Source organism: Pinus tabuliformis, chromosome 6 (assembly GCF_031772625.1).
Source record: "Pinus tabuliformis cultivar Carrire ecotype Pingquan chromosome 6, CPIR1, whole genome shotgun sequence".
In the NCBI taxonomy this organism is placed as follows: Eukaryota; Viridiplantae; Streptophyta; class Pinopsida; order Pinales; family Pinaceae; genus Pinus; species Pinus tabuliformis.
Window position 1 is genome coordinate 1,979,791,518 of NC_142292.1, and position 18,195 is coordinate 1,979,809,712.

Sequence of the window (18,195 nt, forward strand, 5' to 3'; positions counted from 1 at the left end):
GGAGTGTAATGAATTATGAGTTAGATGAAGGCTGAAGCTCAACAAAATTACAAATTATATCTAACTTTCAAATTATAAATGATTTAACAAACTTTAATAAAAAAAGTAAAACAATTAAGAAATTGAAAATTGAAATTTTTGTTTACCTGGCTCATCTACTTCTCTTGCAATCTTTGCTAGGTTCTTCCCAAAGGTACCTGTTGCATTGCTGAAGGATGTGACCTGTCGATGTATCTCCAGCTGATCAGACTCCGATGGGATCATGCGTTCAATGCAATCAACCAGTCCATCTCTGACCTCTCCCCTCAAAGCTCCTGACTCCTTAGCTTTATAATGATACCGTGGGTTCAAAAAATACCCAGCTGCATGTATAGGGCGATGGAGTTGATTGTTCCATCTTTCATCGATGATTGCCCAAATGGGCCCATACTTTGCCACTCTATCCTTGTATGTTGTCTTTATTTGCTCCTTTGCTTGATCCATAGCCTCATAAATGAAGCCCATAGCCAACCTTTCCCCATCCACCAACCGCAACACCTTAACTAGTGGCTCAGCAAGCTTCACAATCTCTGCTGCCTTTCTCCAAAAAGTTTCTTCATGGACTTTCCTTTTCAATTCTTTGCCTTCTGGTTTGTTAGACCAATTGCTTTGATTCCATTCATCACTGGAAACATCTTTTGCAAGTTTTTATGTTGGGAAAGCATAGATTGCAATGTCAAAAAATGTGTAGCAAATCTAGTGATGTTAGGCCTAATAATATCCTTGCCTCCAGTGTGTTTCCTCATGAGACTCAAAACCAATGTATGATTGTATATAAATTTTGTTATGCTTTTGGCATGATCTACAGTGTTTTTGACCCAATATAATTTTCCAATATCCTCAAGCATGAGGTCTATGCAATGTGCAGCGCATGGGGTCCAAAAGATGGTCTTGTGTTTTTCCTCTAACAGTTTACCAGCAAGAACATAGTTAGAGGCATTATCTGTGATGATTTGAACAACATTAGCCACCCCCACCTCCTGAACAACATGATCCAATAGCTAAAACAACAAGTGGCCATCTTTTACCTTATCAGATGCATCAACTGATTTTAAAAACATGGTTCCCTGTGGGCAGAAGACAAGAAAGTTTATGATGGTACGGTTTCTTTGATCAGTCCATCCATCTGACATGATGGTACACCCTATTCTTGCCCATGAGTCCCTGAACTCTTGCAAATACTCATTAATAGATTGAATTTCTTTCTGCAAACGAAACCCCCTTAGCTCATGCATAGTAGGGCCTTTGAAGCCTTTTCCAGCAGCATGTATGGCATCAAACATAGGCTCATAATATGGTGAACGAGCAGCATTAAAGGGGATATCAGCATCATACCACCATCTAGCTATGTAGTCACAAGCAGTCTCCCTCAATTCTTTCTTCCAATGGTCATCTAAAGTGGGCTGAATTTGACCTTTACTAACTTCAGGACCATGTGCATCTGATGGAGAGGAGGGAGTGAAATAACTTTTGATAGTCACATCACCCTTTTTCAAATTCATTCTACCCTTTCCCTTATCTTGAACAGAACCAAAAGAGGGAGGAACATAACGGAAAGGGTTGGATGCCTTAGTTTGAGGGATAGAGGAAGAACCCTCAAAATCATAGTGGGGGTTGGTAGCCATCATTTTTTGTATCTCCCTCTTCCTCCCAATTTCAGCCTGTATCTCTTTTTGCCTAGCCTTATCTTCTTTAAATTTCTCAAAGCTGGCCAACAAATTCTTTCTAATCTCCCCAATTTCTGGTGAGGTACATGGGGTAATTTGGCCTCTAATCCCTGCCAAGTGTTGTTTCAGCCTATTAATGCCCCCAGGACCTTCCTTAATTTTCCTATGGCAAAATTTGCAATGCATTTGACTATCAACCATTTCAACATATGCCCAAGCAGGATCTTTTGCTCTAGGTGCCATTTTTTGACTAGGAAAACAATCTGAAAATGAAAAAAAAAAAAAAAAAATTTGATTCAATGTTCATTTATTTGACAAAAAACACTCTCTAAGCTTTCTTGATATGCACCTAAAATTTACTAAGCAAAAACAGATTTATAGAGGTGGAAAAAAATACCTCCAGGCACAAACTGCCTCCTCAAGCTTGCTCCAAGAATCAGCTCCTCAATGCTGCTCCAAATGGCTGCCCAAGAAGCTACTCACTCCAGCTACAATGCTCCTCCAAGACTCCTCACTGCTGCTCCAAAACAAGCTCAAGAACTGCTCACTAATTCTCAAAGAAGACTCTCACTCAAATGCATAAGACTGTTGTGAGTGAATGAGAACATTTGGGTGTCTTAAATAGGGTTTGGGAGGGGGAAATGGACCCCAAAAACATTTAGCAAATTACTATAACACTTTGGAATCCATAAACTGCATTAAACATTTGAAAAAATACCAAAAAAATGAATTTTTTTTATGTTTTTACGCTGCCCAGCCGTCCCCTTGTGACTCAGCCGAGTCATATCGGACCCGGCCGGGTTGACCGAGTCATGTGTGACTCGGTCAACCGGACCGGTTACTTGGCCGGGTCAGTCCTCAGGCTATTGAAACAGTTCGACTCGGCCGAGTCGGTTTCGAAACGGCCGGTTTGTAAAACAGTGGTTGTACATATCTCAGAATTTTTTTCCTGATCAATCTCGACCTCTGGAGCAATAAGAATTGAATTGTCTTCACCCACCATGCCTATTTTATCGAAGGAATTTACATTCTCCACATCTTTAAAAGCCTGCTTTTGCTCTAAAGACACAAATGATAGTTTTTTATTGACAAAATCTCTTTGTTTGTCAAGATAATCCTCATCTTCATTTATATCAGCTTCACCTTGTTTTGTTTCTTCACTGTCCCTATTATCTTCCTTATTATCAATTTCCTTTCGACATGCTTTAATTTCTACACATGATTTTTCTAATCGCTGAAATGCTTCTTGAATACTAAATTGTTCAACGTAATCAGGATGTGAACGTAATGGCACATTGTGTGGCGAACAACGTTCAAAGGCCCGCATGATTATATCGTGTGCCATGGCTCTGATACCATTGTCGCATAAAAAACACGGCTGAAGTAAGAAAACTGGTAGCTTGAAGACTTAATATGTTAAAATACACGAGGTATTTAATAATAATAATTTATTAATATATAAAATTGTATAAGATGATTTGAATGTTACGATGCGGCCCTGCTTTTATACCTCAGCAAGTGACCTTTCGTGAATGGGCATGTCTTTTAAACATGCCTTTTCACCTAACTTAATAACTATTTAACCTAATTAATATTTAATTATTTAATATTTATATTTATTTTATTTATTTAATTGTTATGAATTATATTCATAACATTCTAGTTCCTGTCTTTCCAACCCCATCAGGATGAACACTTTCAAGTGTCTTTGTCAGCCACTTTGGGGGACTTTTCTCAGATGGTCCAGGCTGCTTCGTTGATTGAGTTGGGACTGAATCAAGATTGAGTCTCCCAATTCTATCAATCACATCACTCAAAGTATCATCCGTTGTTGGAGTTTCATGCGGGGGAGAGAGTGCTTCAGAAGAAGATTACACAGTTTGATCTAGTATAGGAATCCCCCCTTCAAGATGTGGAATATGATTATCAAATTCTTTAAATGATTTTGCATTTGCGAATCTATCCAAGCGATCAAGTTGTCGCTCAACAACATTGTCAGTTTTGGATGATTCAAGAAAGATACATCTCTAGATACAACAAACTTTTTATTGACTTCATCATAGAGACGGTATGCTTTGGAGGTGTTTGAATACCCCAAGAAGATACACTTACGACTTCTTGCACCAAGTTTGTTTCTATGTACCTTTGGTATCAAGGCATAACATGTGGAACCAAAGACCTTGAGATGCTTTACCGAAGGAATGTGCCCATACCACATTTCATAAGGAGTCTTGTTTCTAATAGCATTAGATGGACATCTATTCTTTACATATACAGCACATAGAACTGCATCAGCCCAAAACGTCAGTTTTACATTTTTGAAAAACATCATGCAGCGCACCATATTTAAGATTGTCCTATTCATTCTTTCAACGACTCTGTTCTGTTGGGGATTATAAGTCACAGTTGTTTGATGTTTGATCCCATGTTGGCGAAGATAGTTTTCAAATTCATTTGAAGTGTATTCTTTTCCATTATCAATGCGAATAGAGCCAATATGAGATTGTGCATCATTTTCAATCCATATATGAAAGTTCTTGAATGTTTGAAAAGCATCAGATTTGTTCTTCAATAAATAAGCCCAAGACATTCTGGTGTAGTCATCAATAAATGTCATCATATATTTATTTCCATTTGCAAAAGGAACAGGCATTGGACCACATAAATCTGAATGAATGAGTTCAAGTTTTCTATGTGTTCTTGAATGTGAATCATGAAAAGACTGTTTGCTATGCTTTCCTAGAATGCAAGAATCACATTGCTTAAGTTTCCTAGGAATTGTAGGCAAACCAGTAACACCATTTTTCTTTAATAAGCAGAGGTTGTCATAGTTCAAGTGTCCAAATCTAGCATGCCATAATCAAGTTAAGAAATGTGCCTTCTTCATAATGAGAATAGTATGAGAGATTTTGTGCACGAGCAGAGGTACCCTACAGCTTGAGAAGCCTTTCTTCTTCTATACCCGTCATGACAAGTGAGTGGTCTGATGCTTTTCTCACCTCAAGCTTGCCATCAAACATATGAATGGAGTGTCCTTGCTGGCAGATGTGGACCAAGGACAGCAAGTTTCTCCTCAGTTGTGGGAGATATAGAACATGATGCAAAAGAAAGTCTGGAAGACCAAGCAATTTAAGCCTGATTGTGCCAAGCCCTGATGGCTATAGTTTTGGTTTGTCTGCAAAGTATACTACTCCATCAACATTGTCAGTAAATTCTTCAAAAAAATCTCTTCTAAAAGTCATATGGCAAGTTTCTCATGAATCAAGCAACCAATCATTTTTCCAAGAAGCAATTGAAGCATTAAATAAGCCTGCATTTACTCCAATATTACAGTGTACCACAACATAGTGAGCGGATTCAAGTGCTTTACCTTTCTCTTTGTCATTAGTTTTACCTTTGGGTTGGTTTCTTTCCTGCTAAATTCTGTCCCAAGGCAACTTGCATGTGGATGCATCATGTGATCCATCTCTTTTGCAACGTAGGCAGTGCAAATCTGACTTTTCTCCTTGAGAGTGTCCGCCCCCCCTGCCTCTGAAATTTCTTCCTCTTCCTCTTCGACCACCTCTTCCTCTGGAAAAATCTTGAGCAGGATTCTTTTCTCTATGAGCAAGGCACACAGCCTCTTCAGAAGACTGAAGAGTTGTCTTCTTCCCAAAAGCTTTCTCTCTTTTAGCAATTTTTTTTACAAGGGAGTGAAAGGTAATATCTTTGAGGTTTCTATTTGCTTGCAATGACTCAAGATAATTTGAGTAAGTGGGATAAAGTGCCTTAAGAAAAGCTATCAGAGGAATATCCAGTTCAACATTAATGACTTTGATATCATGCATAATAGATTTTACTTCTGATGCAAGAGCAAGAGGATCATCATTTTGTAATTCAAGGATGAACAGTTTAATCATGAGTTGAACAACTTCAAGTGCAGAGTGTGAGTCATAGAGTTCCTTCAGTTTTTGTAAGGCTTCGAAAGCATTTGAAAATGGTGAAATATGGCGACTCACCTCTTCATTTACTGATGTTGCAATCAATGCATAAGCCTTGTTGTTCTTATTTTCCCAAATGGCGAATTCCTTGTCTGAGGTAGGTTGTTCTGGCTCTTTGTCTCTGTTTCCAACACACACTCCTTTCCACAGCTCATTAAAAATGAGAGTGTGTTTGATTTTTCGCGACCATTCTGGATAGTTTTCCTTGCCGGTGAGAACCACTCCCACAATAGATATCAATGAATGCATTTTAAAAATCTGTGTACTGTAAAAAATACTTCTGCTACCAATGTAAAAAAAAATTGCACCTCTAGTGTTAAAAAATGCAGTTCTGGTGTAAAATTGGAAAAAAATTCACTTTGATATATAGGACAGAGGTATTTTATGGGGGAGGTGTGGTTTATGGGGAAGGGTTTATGGGGAAGTATTTAATACCAAAACAAATTTGAAAGGTCATGGAGGAGTATTTAATACCAAAATATCAAACAGTGTGAGGGAGCAGCGCAACGTATGGAGTGAGTGCTGAAGCCGAGGGGTATTCACTAAGGAGGGCGTATGCGTATGCTGTGAGGAGGGTGTATTCACTGTGAGGAGGGCATATGCAGCGTGGTAGGAGCGACGATATAGACCACGTGTTGTGGAGGAGCAGCGCAGCGTATGGAGTGAGCGCTGAAGCCGAGGAGGGCGTATTCACTGTGAGGAGGGCATATGCAGCGTGGTAGGAGCGACGGTATAGACCAGGGGTCATATACCATATGGTCCGAGGAGCATCGCAACGTATGGAGTGAGCGTTGAAGCCGAGGAAGGCGTATTCACTGTGTATGAGCGCGGGGAGCAAGCGTAGTATTAACAACCGCAACTGTATTAACACCAATTGTATTAACACTCCCAGATAATATGCGAAAAAAAAGGACGTGAATGGGAATGGAGTTGGGCAGTATGGGCAGTGGAACACAATACCCATAACCTTGAACCAGATATATTAACGAGCTCGACAGAATACCAACAGATATACCAGACAGTTCCTTTGGCTTCAATGCACCAGCGTTTAATCTTTCATAGCTTTCACGCAGAGATTTGGGACACCAAGGTTATGCATTGCAGGACAGATTTTCTGTCAAAGGAGAGGGGCAGAGGACAGACTGCAAAAGAAATGGCAAATGGCAGAAGGGAGTTACAAGGGTAGAAAGGGATGCCAAAAATGGAGCTGGCTCTGATACCATGTCAGGCCAAGAGGTAACTCCTCAAATGTAATTGTATTATTCATTTAGGTTGTTCATTATTATATACAAGAGGGAGTGACTGTTCAGTTCATCTCCCGATGAGTCTCTATTTTCTCTATTATTTATTTACACTAATTACAGTTGTTCACCCAATCCCTATGATTAGGTGTCAACAACATTGTCGTAAGGTTTATCGCACTTTTATCTTGAAATTAATGTTATCACAGAATTGTATAATTGAATGAAGTATATTTCCGCTACATAATTGAACATAAGAAAACTTGAATGAAAAATTGACTAAGTGTTTAAGTGTTAAGCGTAGTCTAGGTGAAAGTAGTTTAACAAGAAGCAAAATCTCGCCGGTGTCGAACAATGGCCAGGGTGGCAATAAGGCATCACAGCGTGGGGCCGTGACACTACTCCATAAGGATCACACCCTCCACCACCTAGTGAATCGAATTAATTTCATCCCTAATTTATTACAACTTGCAACTAGTCTTGTTGGAACCACCTCAACCCATTAAGCAATTATTGTTTTACCCACCATCCTAGATCCATGTTAGCTTCAAGTCTATCAAACCCCGAGAGGGATCAAATCCCTCAAAGTGCAAACCTTTTTTAGATCACAAAAGCTTCATGAAAGGTTTGAACCTTTAAGCATTTGATCCCTCTAGATGTTCAATAGATCCAAAAATAAGGTAGAGCTCTCGGTTGGTATTTATATTGTATTGATTTATTATGTTTTATTGATAATAATGTGGCCATTATATATATATAAACATTTTTGGCCAATGTAAGCCACATCAATGTTATATACAAGCATGACACATCCGTCGTATTGATTGCAGAATGCATCTCTCGGGCAACGGATGATTTTGATTCACATATATCCCACTGGATACTATTGTTCTGTGACTTCAAAATTGTGACCTCATGAGACTTTTTCATTTGCTATGTAACATGTGTATGCCCATTTTGACTTGCAATGGGTTTAAGCATACTGTATCTGATTCTATCAATGACACTATACAAGTCCGGGGGTATTCTTATTATGATATCGCATTTAACAAGGTCACAAAGTTAATTAATACAAGGGAAGAAGGTGTTTAAAAACACGCATATTCACACACTGCATTTCTTTTTCTGCTCCTCCCCTATCAAATACCATTCCATCCAATTGTGTAGGTATAATATTATCAATGCCTCCATATATGTTAATGATAACGAATGGATGACTTGTAAAACTTCATAGTCCAAAATGCATTTCCGAATCCTTGTGGAGGCATAGCACCCCACCCTCCTCTATCTTGAAGTACCTCGAGAAACTCTCAAATTGGCTAGCACATCGTAGTGCGGACTTTCTTCTGTTTAGGTGCTACATATGAATAACTGTTCTGCCAAATTCGCCCTGTGTTATTTATTTGAAATTTATGCCATTCAGGTGGAGCAGAATACAGTAGGAGCGAAACCAAGAGGATGGCTTAAAATTCAATTGGCTTCGCCAGTGGATATTTGCCCCAATAGTGGCCAAGTGGTTAAATCAGAGCACTTTCAGTGCTCAAGGCAGGGTTCAAAACCTCCCCAATACATATTACTGATTTCATTCCGTCAACGGAGTCAAACACCACATTCGACAACCGGTCAAAGTCCAGCCTACCTTGCCGGCCCATAGATGTCCTAGGTGAATTTGACAGAATAAATACTCCTCAGTGTGGGATCTAAAGCTGAAGTTTAAACCCACTTCGTAACAAAGGGTCATATACCCCCAAAAAAATAACATATGCCTCATTGGTATCGATAAGGAGCATAGAATATTCAACTTTAATTACTTTAAAGCCAAGCCTTTCTGGTTTTCAATACTACTGTTATGGGTTGTATATAGTATAAGGATTTTAGCATGGTTTTTCACCTCTTTCGTCTCTTGTGAATGAGGCTTTGGTCAGGTTCTCCGCAATCTTGAACCCTAATTGCAATTCTGGGGCAAATTATTTCAAAAACCTAGTTATAATGTTTGAATTAAACCCTCGATAGAGAGCACCTGGGTCGAAGGATCGAAGAAGACATTTTCTTTATGAAAAGGCGTAAAACAGCAAAGATCGAAAATTCAACAGCCCATAAAACAAACAATACCCAAATACTTCGCAATTCAAAACATACAATGGAGTGCTTACCTACAGCCCATTGCAGCATAGAATCCAGAGAAGGAAATCCTCCGTCCATGCCTTGTAATTCCAAATTGTTTTGAGCTTTTGCCAGGCACACCACTGCTACCAAAACCCATAATAGTACGAGTCTGGATCCAAGCACTTTGTACATTGTAGAATACATTTTCTGCTCTAAGGGATTCAATCGTCGGGCTCCTAATTCTGAAAACCAAACTGATCGCACAAAAATTCAGAAGCCTCCTGCAGAGCTTCAAAGAGGAACGTTGAGGAGAGTTTATAGGGAAAATTAGACGTGTTACAAGGACACGTGTGCATTTCCTGTGTTTCTATTGGCGGGTTTGTTCGATTGAATGTCATTGGTCGAGTGACGAATTACATGTAAGGACACGTGTGCATTTCGCCTGTTTGCATTAGCCGGTATGTTCGATTGAATCTGATTGGTCCAGTGATGAATTAAATCCAATTTTAATATGTAACATATTATTAATAACATTGCAGTGGTCTAACTCTCTTAAGTTTTTTGCTTTTTGGAGGAAATTTTTTTGTAAATCTTTAAGTTAAGTGATGAATTAAATCCAATTCTAATATTTAACATATTATTAATAATATTGAAATGTTCTAAGTTTTTGCTTCTTTTAAAGTTTTGTAATTTTTTTTTAAAGTTTTGTAGGATTTTTTTGTAACCTTAGCTTTAAGTGCTTTTTTTTAAAGTTATGTTGGAATTTTTTTGTAACTTTAAGTTTAAGAGAGGTAATGTGTAGTAATCAAGTGTCTTGAAAGTTTTATAAGGCTTTAAATTTATTGATATATTCAAAAATTTATTTTAAAATTTAAGAATTTAGCTAAAAATTTATCACTAGATTATAGTGGAAAACCCAAAAACATTTAATGGTTAGACTATTACAATAATGGCTTTGTTTTAATTTTGTTTTTCAAAATACCTGTGAGAAAAAATGGAACTTTTTTAAGGACTTCCGAAATTAACCAAATTAAATACTTTGCTTTGTTCATGGGCTATGGTTGGCAATCATATGATAAATAAAAAAGTTAATAGTTCTGAGGGATTTCTCACCTGATAAATAAAAAAGTTAATAGTTTAGAAGGATTCAGAAATCATCATTAAAGCAATACATTATTTGATAATATATTAAAACATCATCAAATTATAGTAAGACATTCTAAATTTTGAATAAATCAAATTTTATTATGCATTAGCAAAAGAGGCATATTCGAGGGAGTTATCTTCACTTGTTTTGTTTTGAGAAACAAAAGATTCACCTTCAATAAAGAAAACATTTTACTTATGTTAATTAAGCTCAAAAAATAGTTTAAGTTTAATCCCTCATTAATATTCCACATACATGAATCCCTTGAATTTCATAATTTTATTCTCGTGGCATTTGTCATATCTATTTTCTACAATTCCTCCACCATATCGTATGGGAAGTACCATAACACCATACCTTTGTTGTTCATCATTTCCTCAGTATGGGAGAGATGTTGTGCCATAAGGTTGCATTAAAAAATAAATAAACTAGCAATTGCACTAGATGTTGCAAAGGAAACGCGGTAAGGCATAAATTCTAGAAGAATCATTACATATAGAAGATCACTAAATATAAAATTAGTAAACAAAATTCCATTCAAAGCTAGAAGATAAAGAGAAATCACTTATATGATGCTAAATTTACAGAATCTAATAACCTTTCCAATATATATTGCCTCTCAAACTTCAAAGATGCTCTTTTAAGTTCTAGCAACAAATATTTGATCAAAAAGATGCTCTTTTTCAATTGAAAAGTCTCACTTGTTCAAAAGCTTACAGTCATTTACCACTTACTCTTAAGGTGATTGGAGTTGCATTTTCTTGTCCTTACTTTACTTCTTTTAGGCATTTGGAATAGTTTGTGACACAAAAGGTTTATTCAAAGTTTTTTTCCAAAATGACAAATTCAAAATTTACCATTGGGTGAAATATGTTTATTCAAAGTTTTTTTCCAAAATGACAAATTAAAATTTTCCATTGGATGAAATAGTTTAAAGCAAAGCTACGAAATAAATATATCAATAAGGATAGCCACTGACATAGCAACTTTACACTATTTAAGATAGTCACTAACATAGCAACTTTACACTAGTTAGACTATTTGATAGGAGATAACTTTACACTATTTAGGATAGTCACTCACATAGCAACTTTACACTATTTACACTATTTGATAGGAGAGAACTGGATTTTGTTGAGCATTGATTAAATAATTCTTTTAGCTAACATAACAACTTTGATCCACTATTCATAGGTACCATGGTTTACTGTCATCCATTATAGAGGAGCCTATTTTCCTTTCCCACATATCCTACCCTGCCTTTGTAGCACGTGATGTTTTCTATTTTGATTAAGTTAGGATCCTAGAGAATTCTCAATCCATTGAGGAGTCCTCTGGATGGTATCACTATTACTTTACATGTGTTCTAACATATCTTCACAAGAGAGAATGATTGTTTTCTTGTCACACTTTGTTTCTTGTAGTTCAACACCATAGTGGGTTTTTCCTGATTGATTATTATCTTTAACATGTGATGCTTTCTAGGTGTGTTGAGACCTCGTATATTCAAATAGAGAACAATCATTGGTAACTTAGGATGAGAAGGGAGGTACTTATCTTTTAGGTTAATGGCCTATTATGATTCTACTAAGATTGTTTTGACTTTATTTAGTTTCTATTTTTGTGTATTTTCATATTCCATTATTCTCTCGTGCATTCATTTATCTTACTTTGATATTTGAGAGAGGTCATAATACCTAGTCCTTTAACTTCATTAGATTTTTAGGATGGCTTAACAAATTTGATCATTCTTCCTAGATATTTCTTTTTCCAACTACTATAATTATTGAAATTATAGATTTTCCAAGTTATATTCTCCATGATCCACTAAAGGGATTAGGATGTCAATCTACATCATTTAAGTCTCCCTTTCTATTTTATGTGATTCTTCCTTAGACTCTTGAAGTTCCTCTTCCTCTGTCTCAAGTTTTTCTCTAAGAAATTGGATTAGTAATGGAGAAAGTTAGGTGAGTTTTTTTTCCTTTTGGAGTTGTGTGGGGTTTATTTTGGTGAAAAACAAGGGCTCACCTACTCATAGTCCAAGCTTTGCACTAAAATGGAATGTACTCATAGTCCAAAAATTTTGATCCATTTTATATCTTGGTAGCACATGTTGATAGATTCAGGGCGCACTTCATTCACATTCACATACACACAAATATGAACATATGAGGTGTAATCATCCATTATAGTGAGTTATGAAACTTTAGCAAAAGAACTTAGGGTGTTTTCAACACCTTCAATAGTTTCTTGTTCCTAGAATTCCGAAGATAATACATTTTGTTACAAACAAAGACTTTAGTGAATGTTTCTTTAATAGGACTAAATCATTTTAATGAATGTTTCTTTATTAGGACTAAATCATTTTAATGAATGTTTCTTTATTAGGACTAAATCATTTTAATGAATGTTTCTTTATTAGGACTAAATCATATTTTTCAGTGTCTCATATGTAGACTAGTTGAATTGGAAAAAATAGCGTCCTCTAAAAATATGCTCATTGTCTTCCACATAGGTGAAGAAACCCTTGGAGCCTAGTTTGATATCACTTTGTCCTTTCATTTTGCATGTAGTATTGACCTATCACGTGAGGTATTTTTAAGAGGGCCAAATCACCATGAATTTTACAACAACTATGTGGTCCTTTTATTAGATGTGGTTACCCACATTTGGAGATGTGCCATCATACTTTAGGTTCTCCTTCACTTTGGCCAAGCAACCACTATGTAGTTTTAAGGCTATCTTCCTCTCACCAAGTGCATCTATGGTGGTATCCAATCCTTCCCTGCACTACTCTTTCCATTCAAAGGTTGTTTCACAAAAAATTACCACATCATGCCACACCCTTGAAAGATAATGTCTTTTCCGACAAGGAGTGGGGCATTGACATGCTTCAAAAAGGACACACTGATGTAAAAAAACAGAAAATGTTCAAGCAATAAGAACCAAAGTGTAACATAGTACCTAAATAAAAAAAATTGGAAGCACCATCATCATTTCTCAAAATAAAGTCTATATTTAGATCCTATTAATACAAAAAATTAAACATAAAAACTATATAATATAAATTACAAATTCATAGTAATTTTTGTTTCAAATAAAAATATTTCAATGAAATTTTATACTTTCCATATCTATATAAAACTATAAAATAATTCATATTTAAAAATTTATCACATTTTTTCTTCTAATTTTTATAGAGATGATTAATTTATAATTATTAATGAAATAATAATAAATCTTACACTATTATATTATAATTAACCTTAAAAAAATAAAAAATAATCAATTTACTTTACTACTAAATTTTTATAAACAAATAAAAATCTTCATAAATGTCTTTCATTTAAATTAAAAAATATCAGCGTAGAAAATTTATTCTCATATAATTATAGAATACTTGATCCAATTATTTACTCATAATTCACTTACGTAGATTTGATGCCATTCACATATTGCCATGCATGCAGAGCTTCGTTACATCTCAAGTGTAACTATCAAAATATCAGTAGTAATATTAATGTGTCGAAACACTTAGCTTTAGAATGAAAGTTATAGAAGACTTTGAATTGATATTTATGATGAATGTTCTATGGTGCGTGTTTGCCTTTTTCTTACCAAAAAAGATGATCCATACTATGTTGGGACAACCTCTTTTCTTTGATCATACAACACACCTTTTTCTGCCCTGCAATGGCTTTTTCTAACTTTGATCTGTTAAATAGAGTTGCACGTTACAACAACATAATCTACCTGTAAGCTCTGCACCAGAGAAACAAAGGTTCTAGAGTGCTTCCTGCACCACAGTTAATTCTCTAATGCTCGTCAATTTGGAGGCTCTTGTTGGGATTTTCTCCGATGACCATCATATATATCTCAGAGAAGTTGAGAGATTCCCCAACAAATCCTTGAAATTGCCTAGGATCAAATGGGAAAGATCTCGATGAAATGTGTTCACATGCCAAGCTCTCAGAGAGACTGAACTTCAAAATAGAAACTACGAAAAATAAAGAAAACAATTAGTTAATACTTTATTTTTCATAACATTGTATTTTCAAATTCAAGTTATATTAATATAAATATGAAAAAGGATTAATTAAAATTTAAATTAAATTAAATCTCATTATAAACATTTATGGTAGTTGTTTGTAATATATATAAATTTATAAAAATACAACTTCATCTAAGGTGTCAATATTAATTTAAAATTAAAAAAGTGTCGTATAAATAGTAATATTTACTTTTTAAATATTTTTGTGAATTAAAGAATATTTTGCAACTTATTATATATCTAATTATTTAAAAATACAAGCTAAATACTAATATATCTCGGCTGGCTTGGCACTCATCGCTACACAACTATACAAATCTTTAACCGCAGTCCTATTTTCTACAAATAACGCACATTTTAAAAAACGCACATGTTGTAACAGATTCAACCTGGGCACCCTCAAAATATGATCTCATTGTGTTATAACCCAACAATCCAGCAACCCACACCTCGATGTTGTTGCCTCGACGCGCAAAGATGATTATCCCGGACACCATCGTTGGTGGCACTAGGTGGATCTTCATATACAATGGCATGGAAAATCTCAAAATTTAAAGTGGGAGAAAAGCAAGTATCTTGACATCAGATCGAAGTGCTCGTCACCCGTATTCTAACGGTGCAAACGACACTCCAATCCGAGTCCGGATGATGAAGTTATGGCAAAAAGAAGATTGCCTTGTTCCTTTGGAAAATGAGGCTTTTTCCTAAAAAAATGGGTTTTTAGCCTTAAAAAGGAAAATCGCAATCGGAGGGTCCAAAGGGGCAGACTTAAGGCAGGCGGACAGGAACCCTCGATCAGCGATCTCCGATTAATCAAAGTCGAGGGCATGCTATGTGCGATATCGGGACTTTAGAACCAGCGACATGCGATATAGCGATTGCCGATATTAGCGTCGACAGATGCCAAAGGCAGGACCCCTGGGTCGTAGCGATGCGATATGCCGATGGCGACATGCAATCTCAGCCATCGAATCAGAAACAAATCAACGGTTAGGATCAAATCGACATATCGACAATCAGCTATTGGCGATCCCCCGATATACAGGGCCATTGACAGAGCGATATGCGATTGCGATATAGCGCGGACTCGATGGTTTTATAAACCCGATTTCATATATTTGAAGTCTGGTTAAAGGGCTTTTGATCGGGTTTTTCTTATGTTTTTATGTATTATCGCTTGGAACGAAAAAGAGCTATTTTAAAGGTTTTGTTGCGCCCGCCGATCCTCTATTAGACCGGCTGCTATTCTACAACAAACATCCCCTGATTTAAGTGGCCTTTGTGAAAAAAGAACATTATAAAACCCAATGCACACAAAAGTGTAGGGGGAGAGGATTTTTGGGCACATAGTTCGAGGCAGTAACTTGCAGGAGGGGTGATTAATCATTTTGTCTGAATTGGGAAAATTTTATATGGTTTTTGCCCTTCTTGATGCCATGAACGCAGTGGTGCTATCCATTTCTTCATCTGAGTTCTCCTCTTCTCAACCATTTTTCATAATGGAGGTATAATACTCCTTTTATGTAACTGATGATTGTATTCTCTTCTTTTCATGTCATTTAATGAATGAAGGCCTCCCCATCGATTGACCAGGGCCCGGAGACGTAGTCCAAGTTGGACGAACTTCGTTATCAAGTCTTGGTGTCTTCTTTTCGTGCCTTTATGTGTTTATTCTTCTTTCCGATGTGCACATTAAATTTCTATGTTAAGCTGCAATTTCTACATGTGATTCTTTTCATACAACTATAAGCAAAAGATCCTTGGATCAAGTGGTATCAGAGCAAGGATTTTTAGATGTGAATTGCATGTTTGTATGCTAACAAAAAGCAGACCCCGAAGAGGTGAAGGGGAACTAGAGCCTTTCGATCCCGAAGCTGGGTGTGCACATCGAAGGAGAAACATGGCAGAAGATGAAGCTCATCTTGAAGAGGAGCGCAATTTCCACAAGACCTTCTATTCAATGGCAGAGAATGTCGGTCAGTTGGTTTTAAGGCTAGAGAGAGCAGAAGGGAGAAAACTAGAAGAACAAGGTTCAGCGCATGGAAATGGTGGAGAAGAACCCCCTCCTTCTCCTTCCATGAGTGAAAGTTCTTCTTCCTCTCACCACCAAAATCATAGAAATTCAAGGGACGCATCTAAGAAACCTTTCTTTAAATTAGATGTTAAATTTTATCTTCCCATGTTTAATGGTGAAAGTAACGCAGAGAAGCTTAGTAATTGGATTAGGCAGATTGAGGTCTACTGCAGGATTTAGCAGATCGTGGAGGATGAGGCAAAGATTCAGCTGGCCTCTCTACGGCTGAGCAACACCGCTCTCGTTTGGTGGGAGAGAAAATTGCAAAGCAGTAAGAATGTGGGTAACCTCTTTTCCTGATGGCCTGCTTTTATTTCTGTGTTAAAAGAACAATTTTATCCCTTGGGATGCAAGAAAAAAGCTTTAATGAATTGGCAGTATTTAAGGCAAGGCAAAGGTCAGGATGTTCAGAGTTTTACAGAGGAGTTTAGAAAGCAAGCACTGAATTTGGGTATTGCACTTGATACACCTGAAATAGTAACTAAGTACATTGGCTCATTACATAGTTACATTAGGCATTCATTATTGTTGTTTGAACCAACCACTATTGACTCAGCCAGCGTAAAGGCAATTCATATTGAGAACAGGGGCAAAAATGAAAGAGATGATCATTCCAAAAAACCACCGTTCAAACCTCCCAATGGCAAATCTAAAGCGAAATGGAAAGGAAAGGAGAAGAAAACGACATCAACCAAAGAAGGAGAAAGGTCGTATTTCAATCACTGCAAAAAGGAAGGTCACGATGATGGTAAATGTTGGAAACAACACCCAGAAAAGAGACCGAAGAAGTATGGAGGAAAAGGCAAGCAGAAGACAGTGGCGACTACGCAGCAAGACCTTGGATCCAATTTTGGAGATGAAGCGTTGATCACAGCAGCGAGAACAAAAGGTACTCTTACACCTCATGTTAATTCTGAATCGCATGAAGGCACTAGTTCCGTAAATGAGTCCCTTCCTAATAATCAAAAGAGAATTGAACTGTTTCATATCAGAGTTGTCATAAATCATACTAAAGTAGAAACTTTGTTTGATACTAGATCCCAAGCAAACTTAATTGCAAAATCCTTGGTAAAGAAACTCGAATTAGAAACAAAACCACATCAGAAACCTTACCCGCTTGGATGGATACATGATAAAGAAAAACTGAATGTAACCAAGAAGTGTAAAGTAAAATTTGTAATCGCTTCTAATCTAGTGGATGAAGTAGAACTTGATGTGATACCTGTGGCATGGTGTTAGGGAGTCTGTATCTATATGATAGAAAGGTCATATTTTTCCGTCATGAAAACAAATACCAAATCACAAAAGATGGGGTAGAATATATTGTAAGGGCTCATCAAAATAAAATCAATGCCAGCCTTGTAAGTGTTGGACAAATGAAAAGGCTGGTGAATTCCAGTAAGGGTTGCATGCTTATGGTTGTAAGGGAAAAAGAGGAAAATTAGTTGATGCTTTCCAGGGCTGTGATCAGGAACATAAACAGGAATTATGTGGATTAATTTCTAATTATGATGAGTTGTTTCAGGAACCGAAGGGATTACCTCTGAAGAGGGAAATCCAACACGAGATCCATTTGCAGCATGACGCTCCTTTACCAAATATTGGCATGTATAGGATGTCAACTATTGAGATGGAGGAAATCAAGAAATAGGTGCAGGAATTGCTGGACCAAGGGGTCATCAGGCCGAGCACCTCTCTGTGTGGCTCATTGATTGTCTTAGTCCCAAAGAAAGACGGCACATGGAGGATGTGTGTGGATTACTGCGCACTAAACAAGATCACAGTGAAAAATCGTTACCCTCTTCCACGCATAGATGATTTATTAGATCAGTAAAGAATGTTATTTATTACACAAAATTGGATTTGCGTAGTGGTTATCACCAGGTTCGA

The 18,195-nt window shown here is 36.7% G+C and overlaps 1 protein-coding gene across 1 annotated transcript in view; it reads right to left on the reverse strand.

The window, feature by feature from the left end:
• LOC149267138 (hsp70 nucleotide exchange factor FES1-like) overlaps positions 1-9,332 on the reverse strand; it is a 76,549-nt gene extending 67,217 nt beyond the window's left edge. The window contains exon 1 of the mRNA XM_089431553.1: positions 9,081-9,332. Coding sequence (XP_089287679.1) covers positions 9,081-9,237 — 157 coding nt within the window. The 5' untranslated portion in view covers positions 9,238-9,332. The remainder of the gene's footprint in view (positions 1-9,080) is intronic.
• Positions 9,333-18,195: the final 8,863 nt, after the last annotated feature.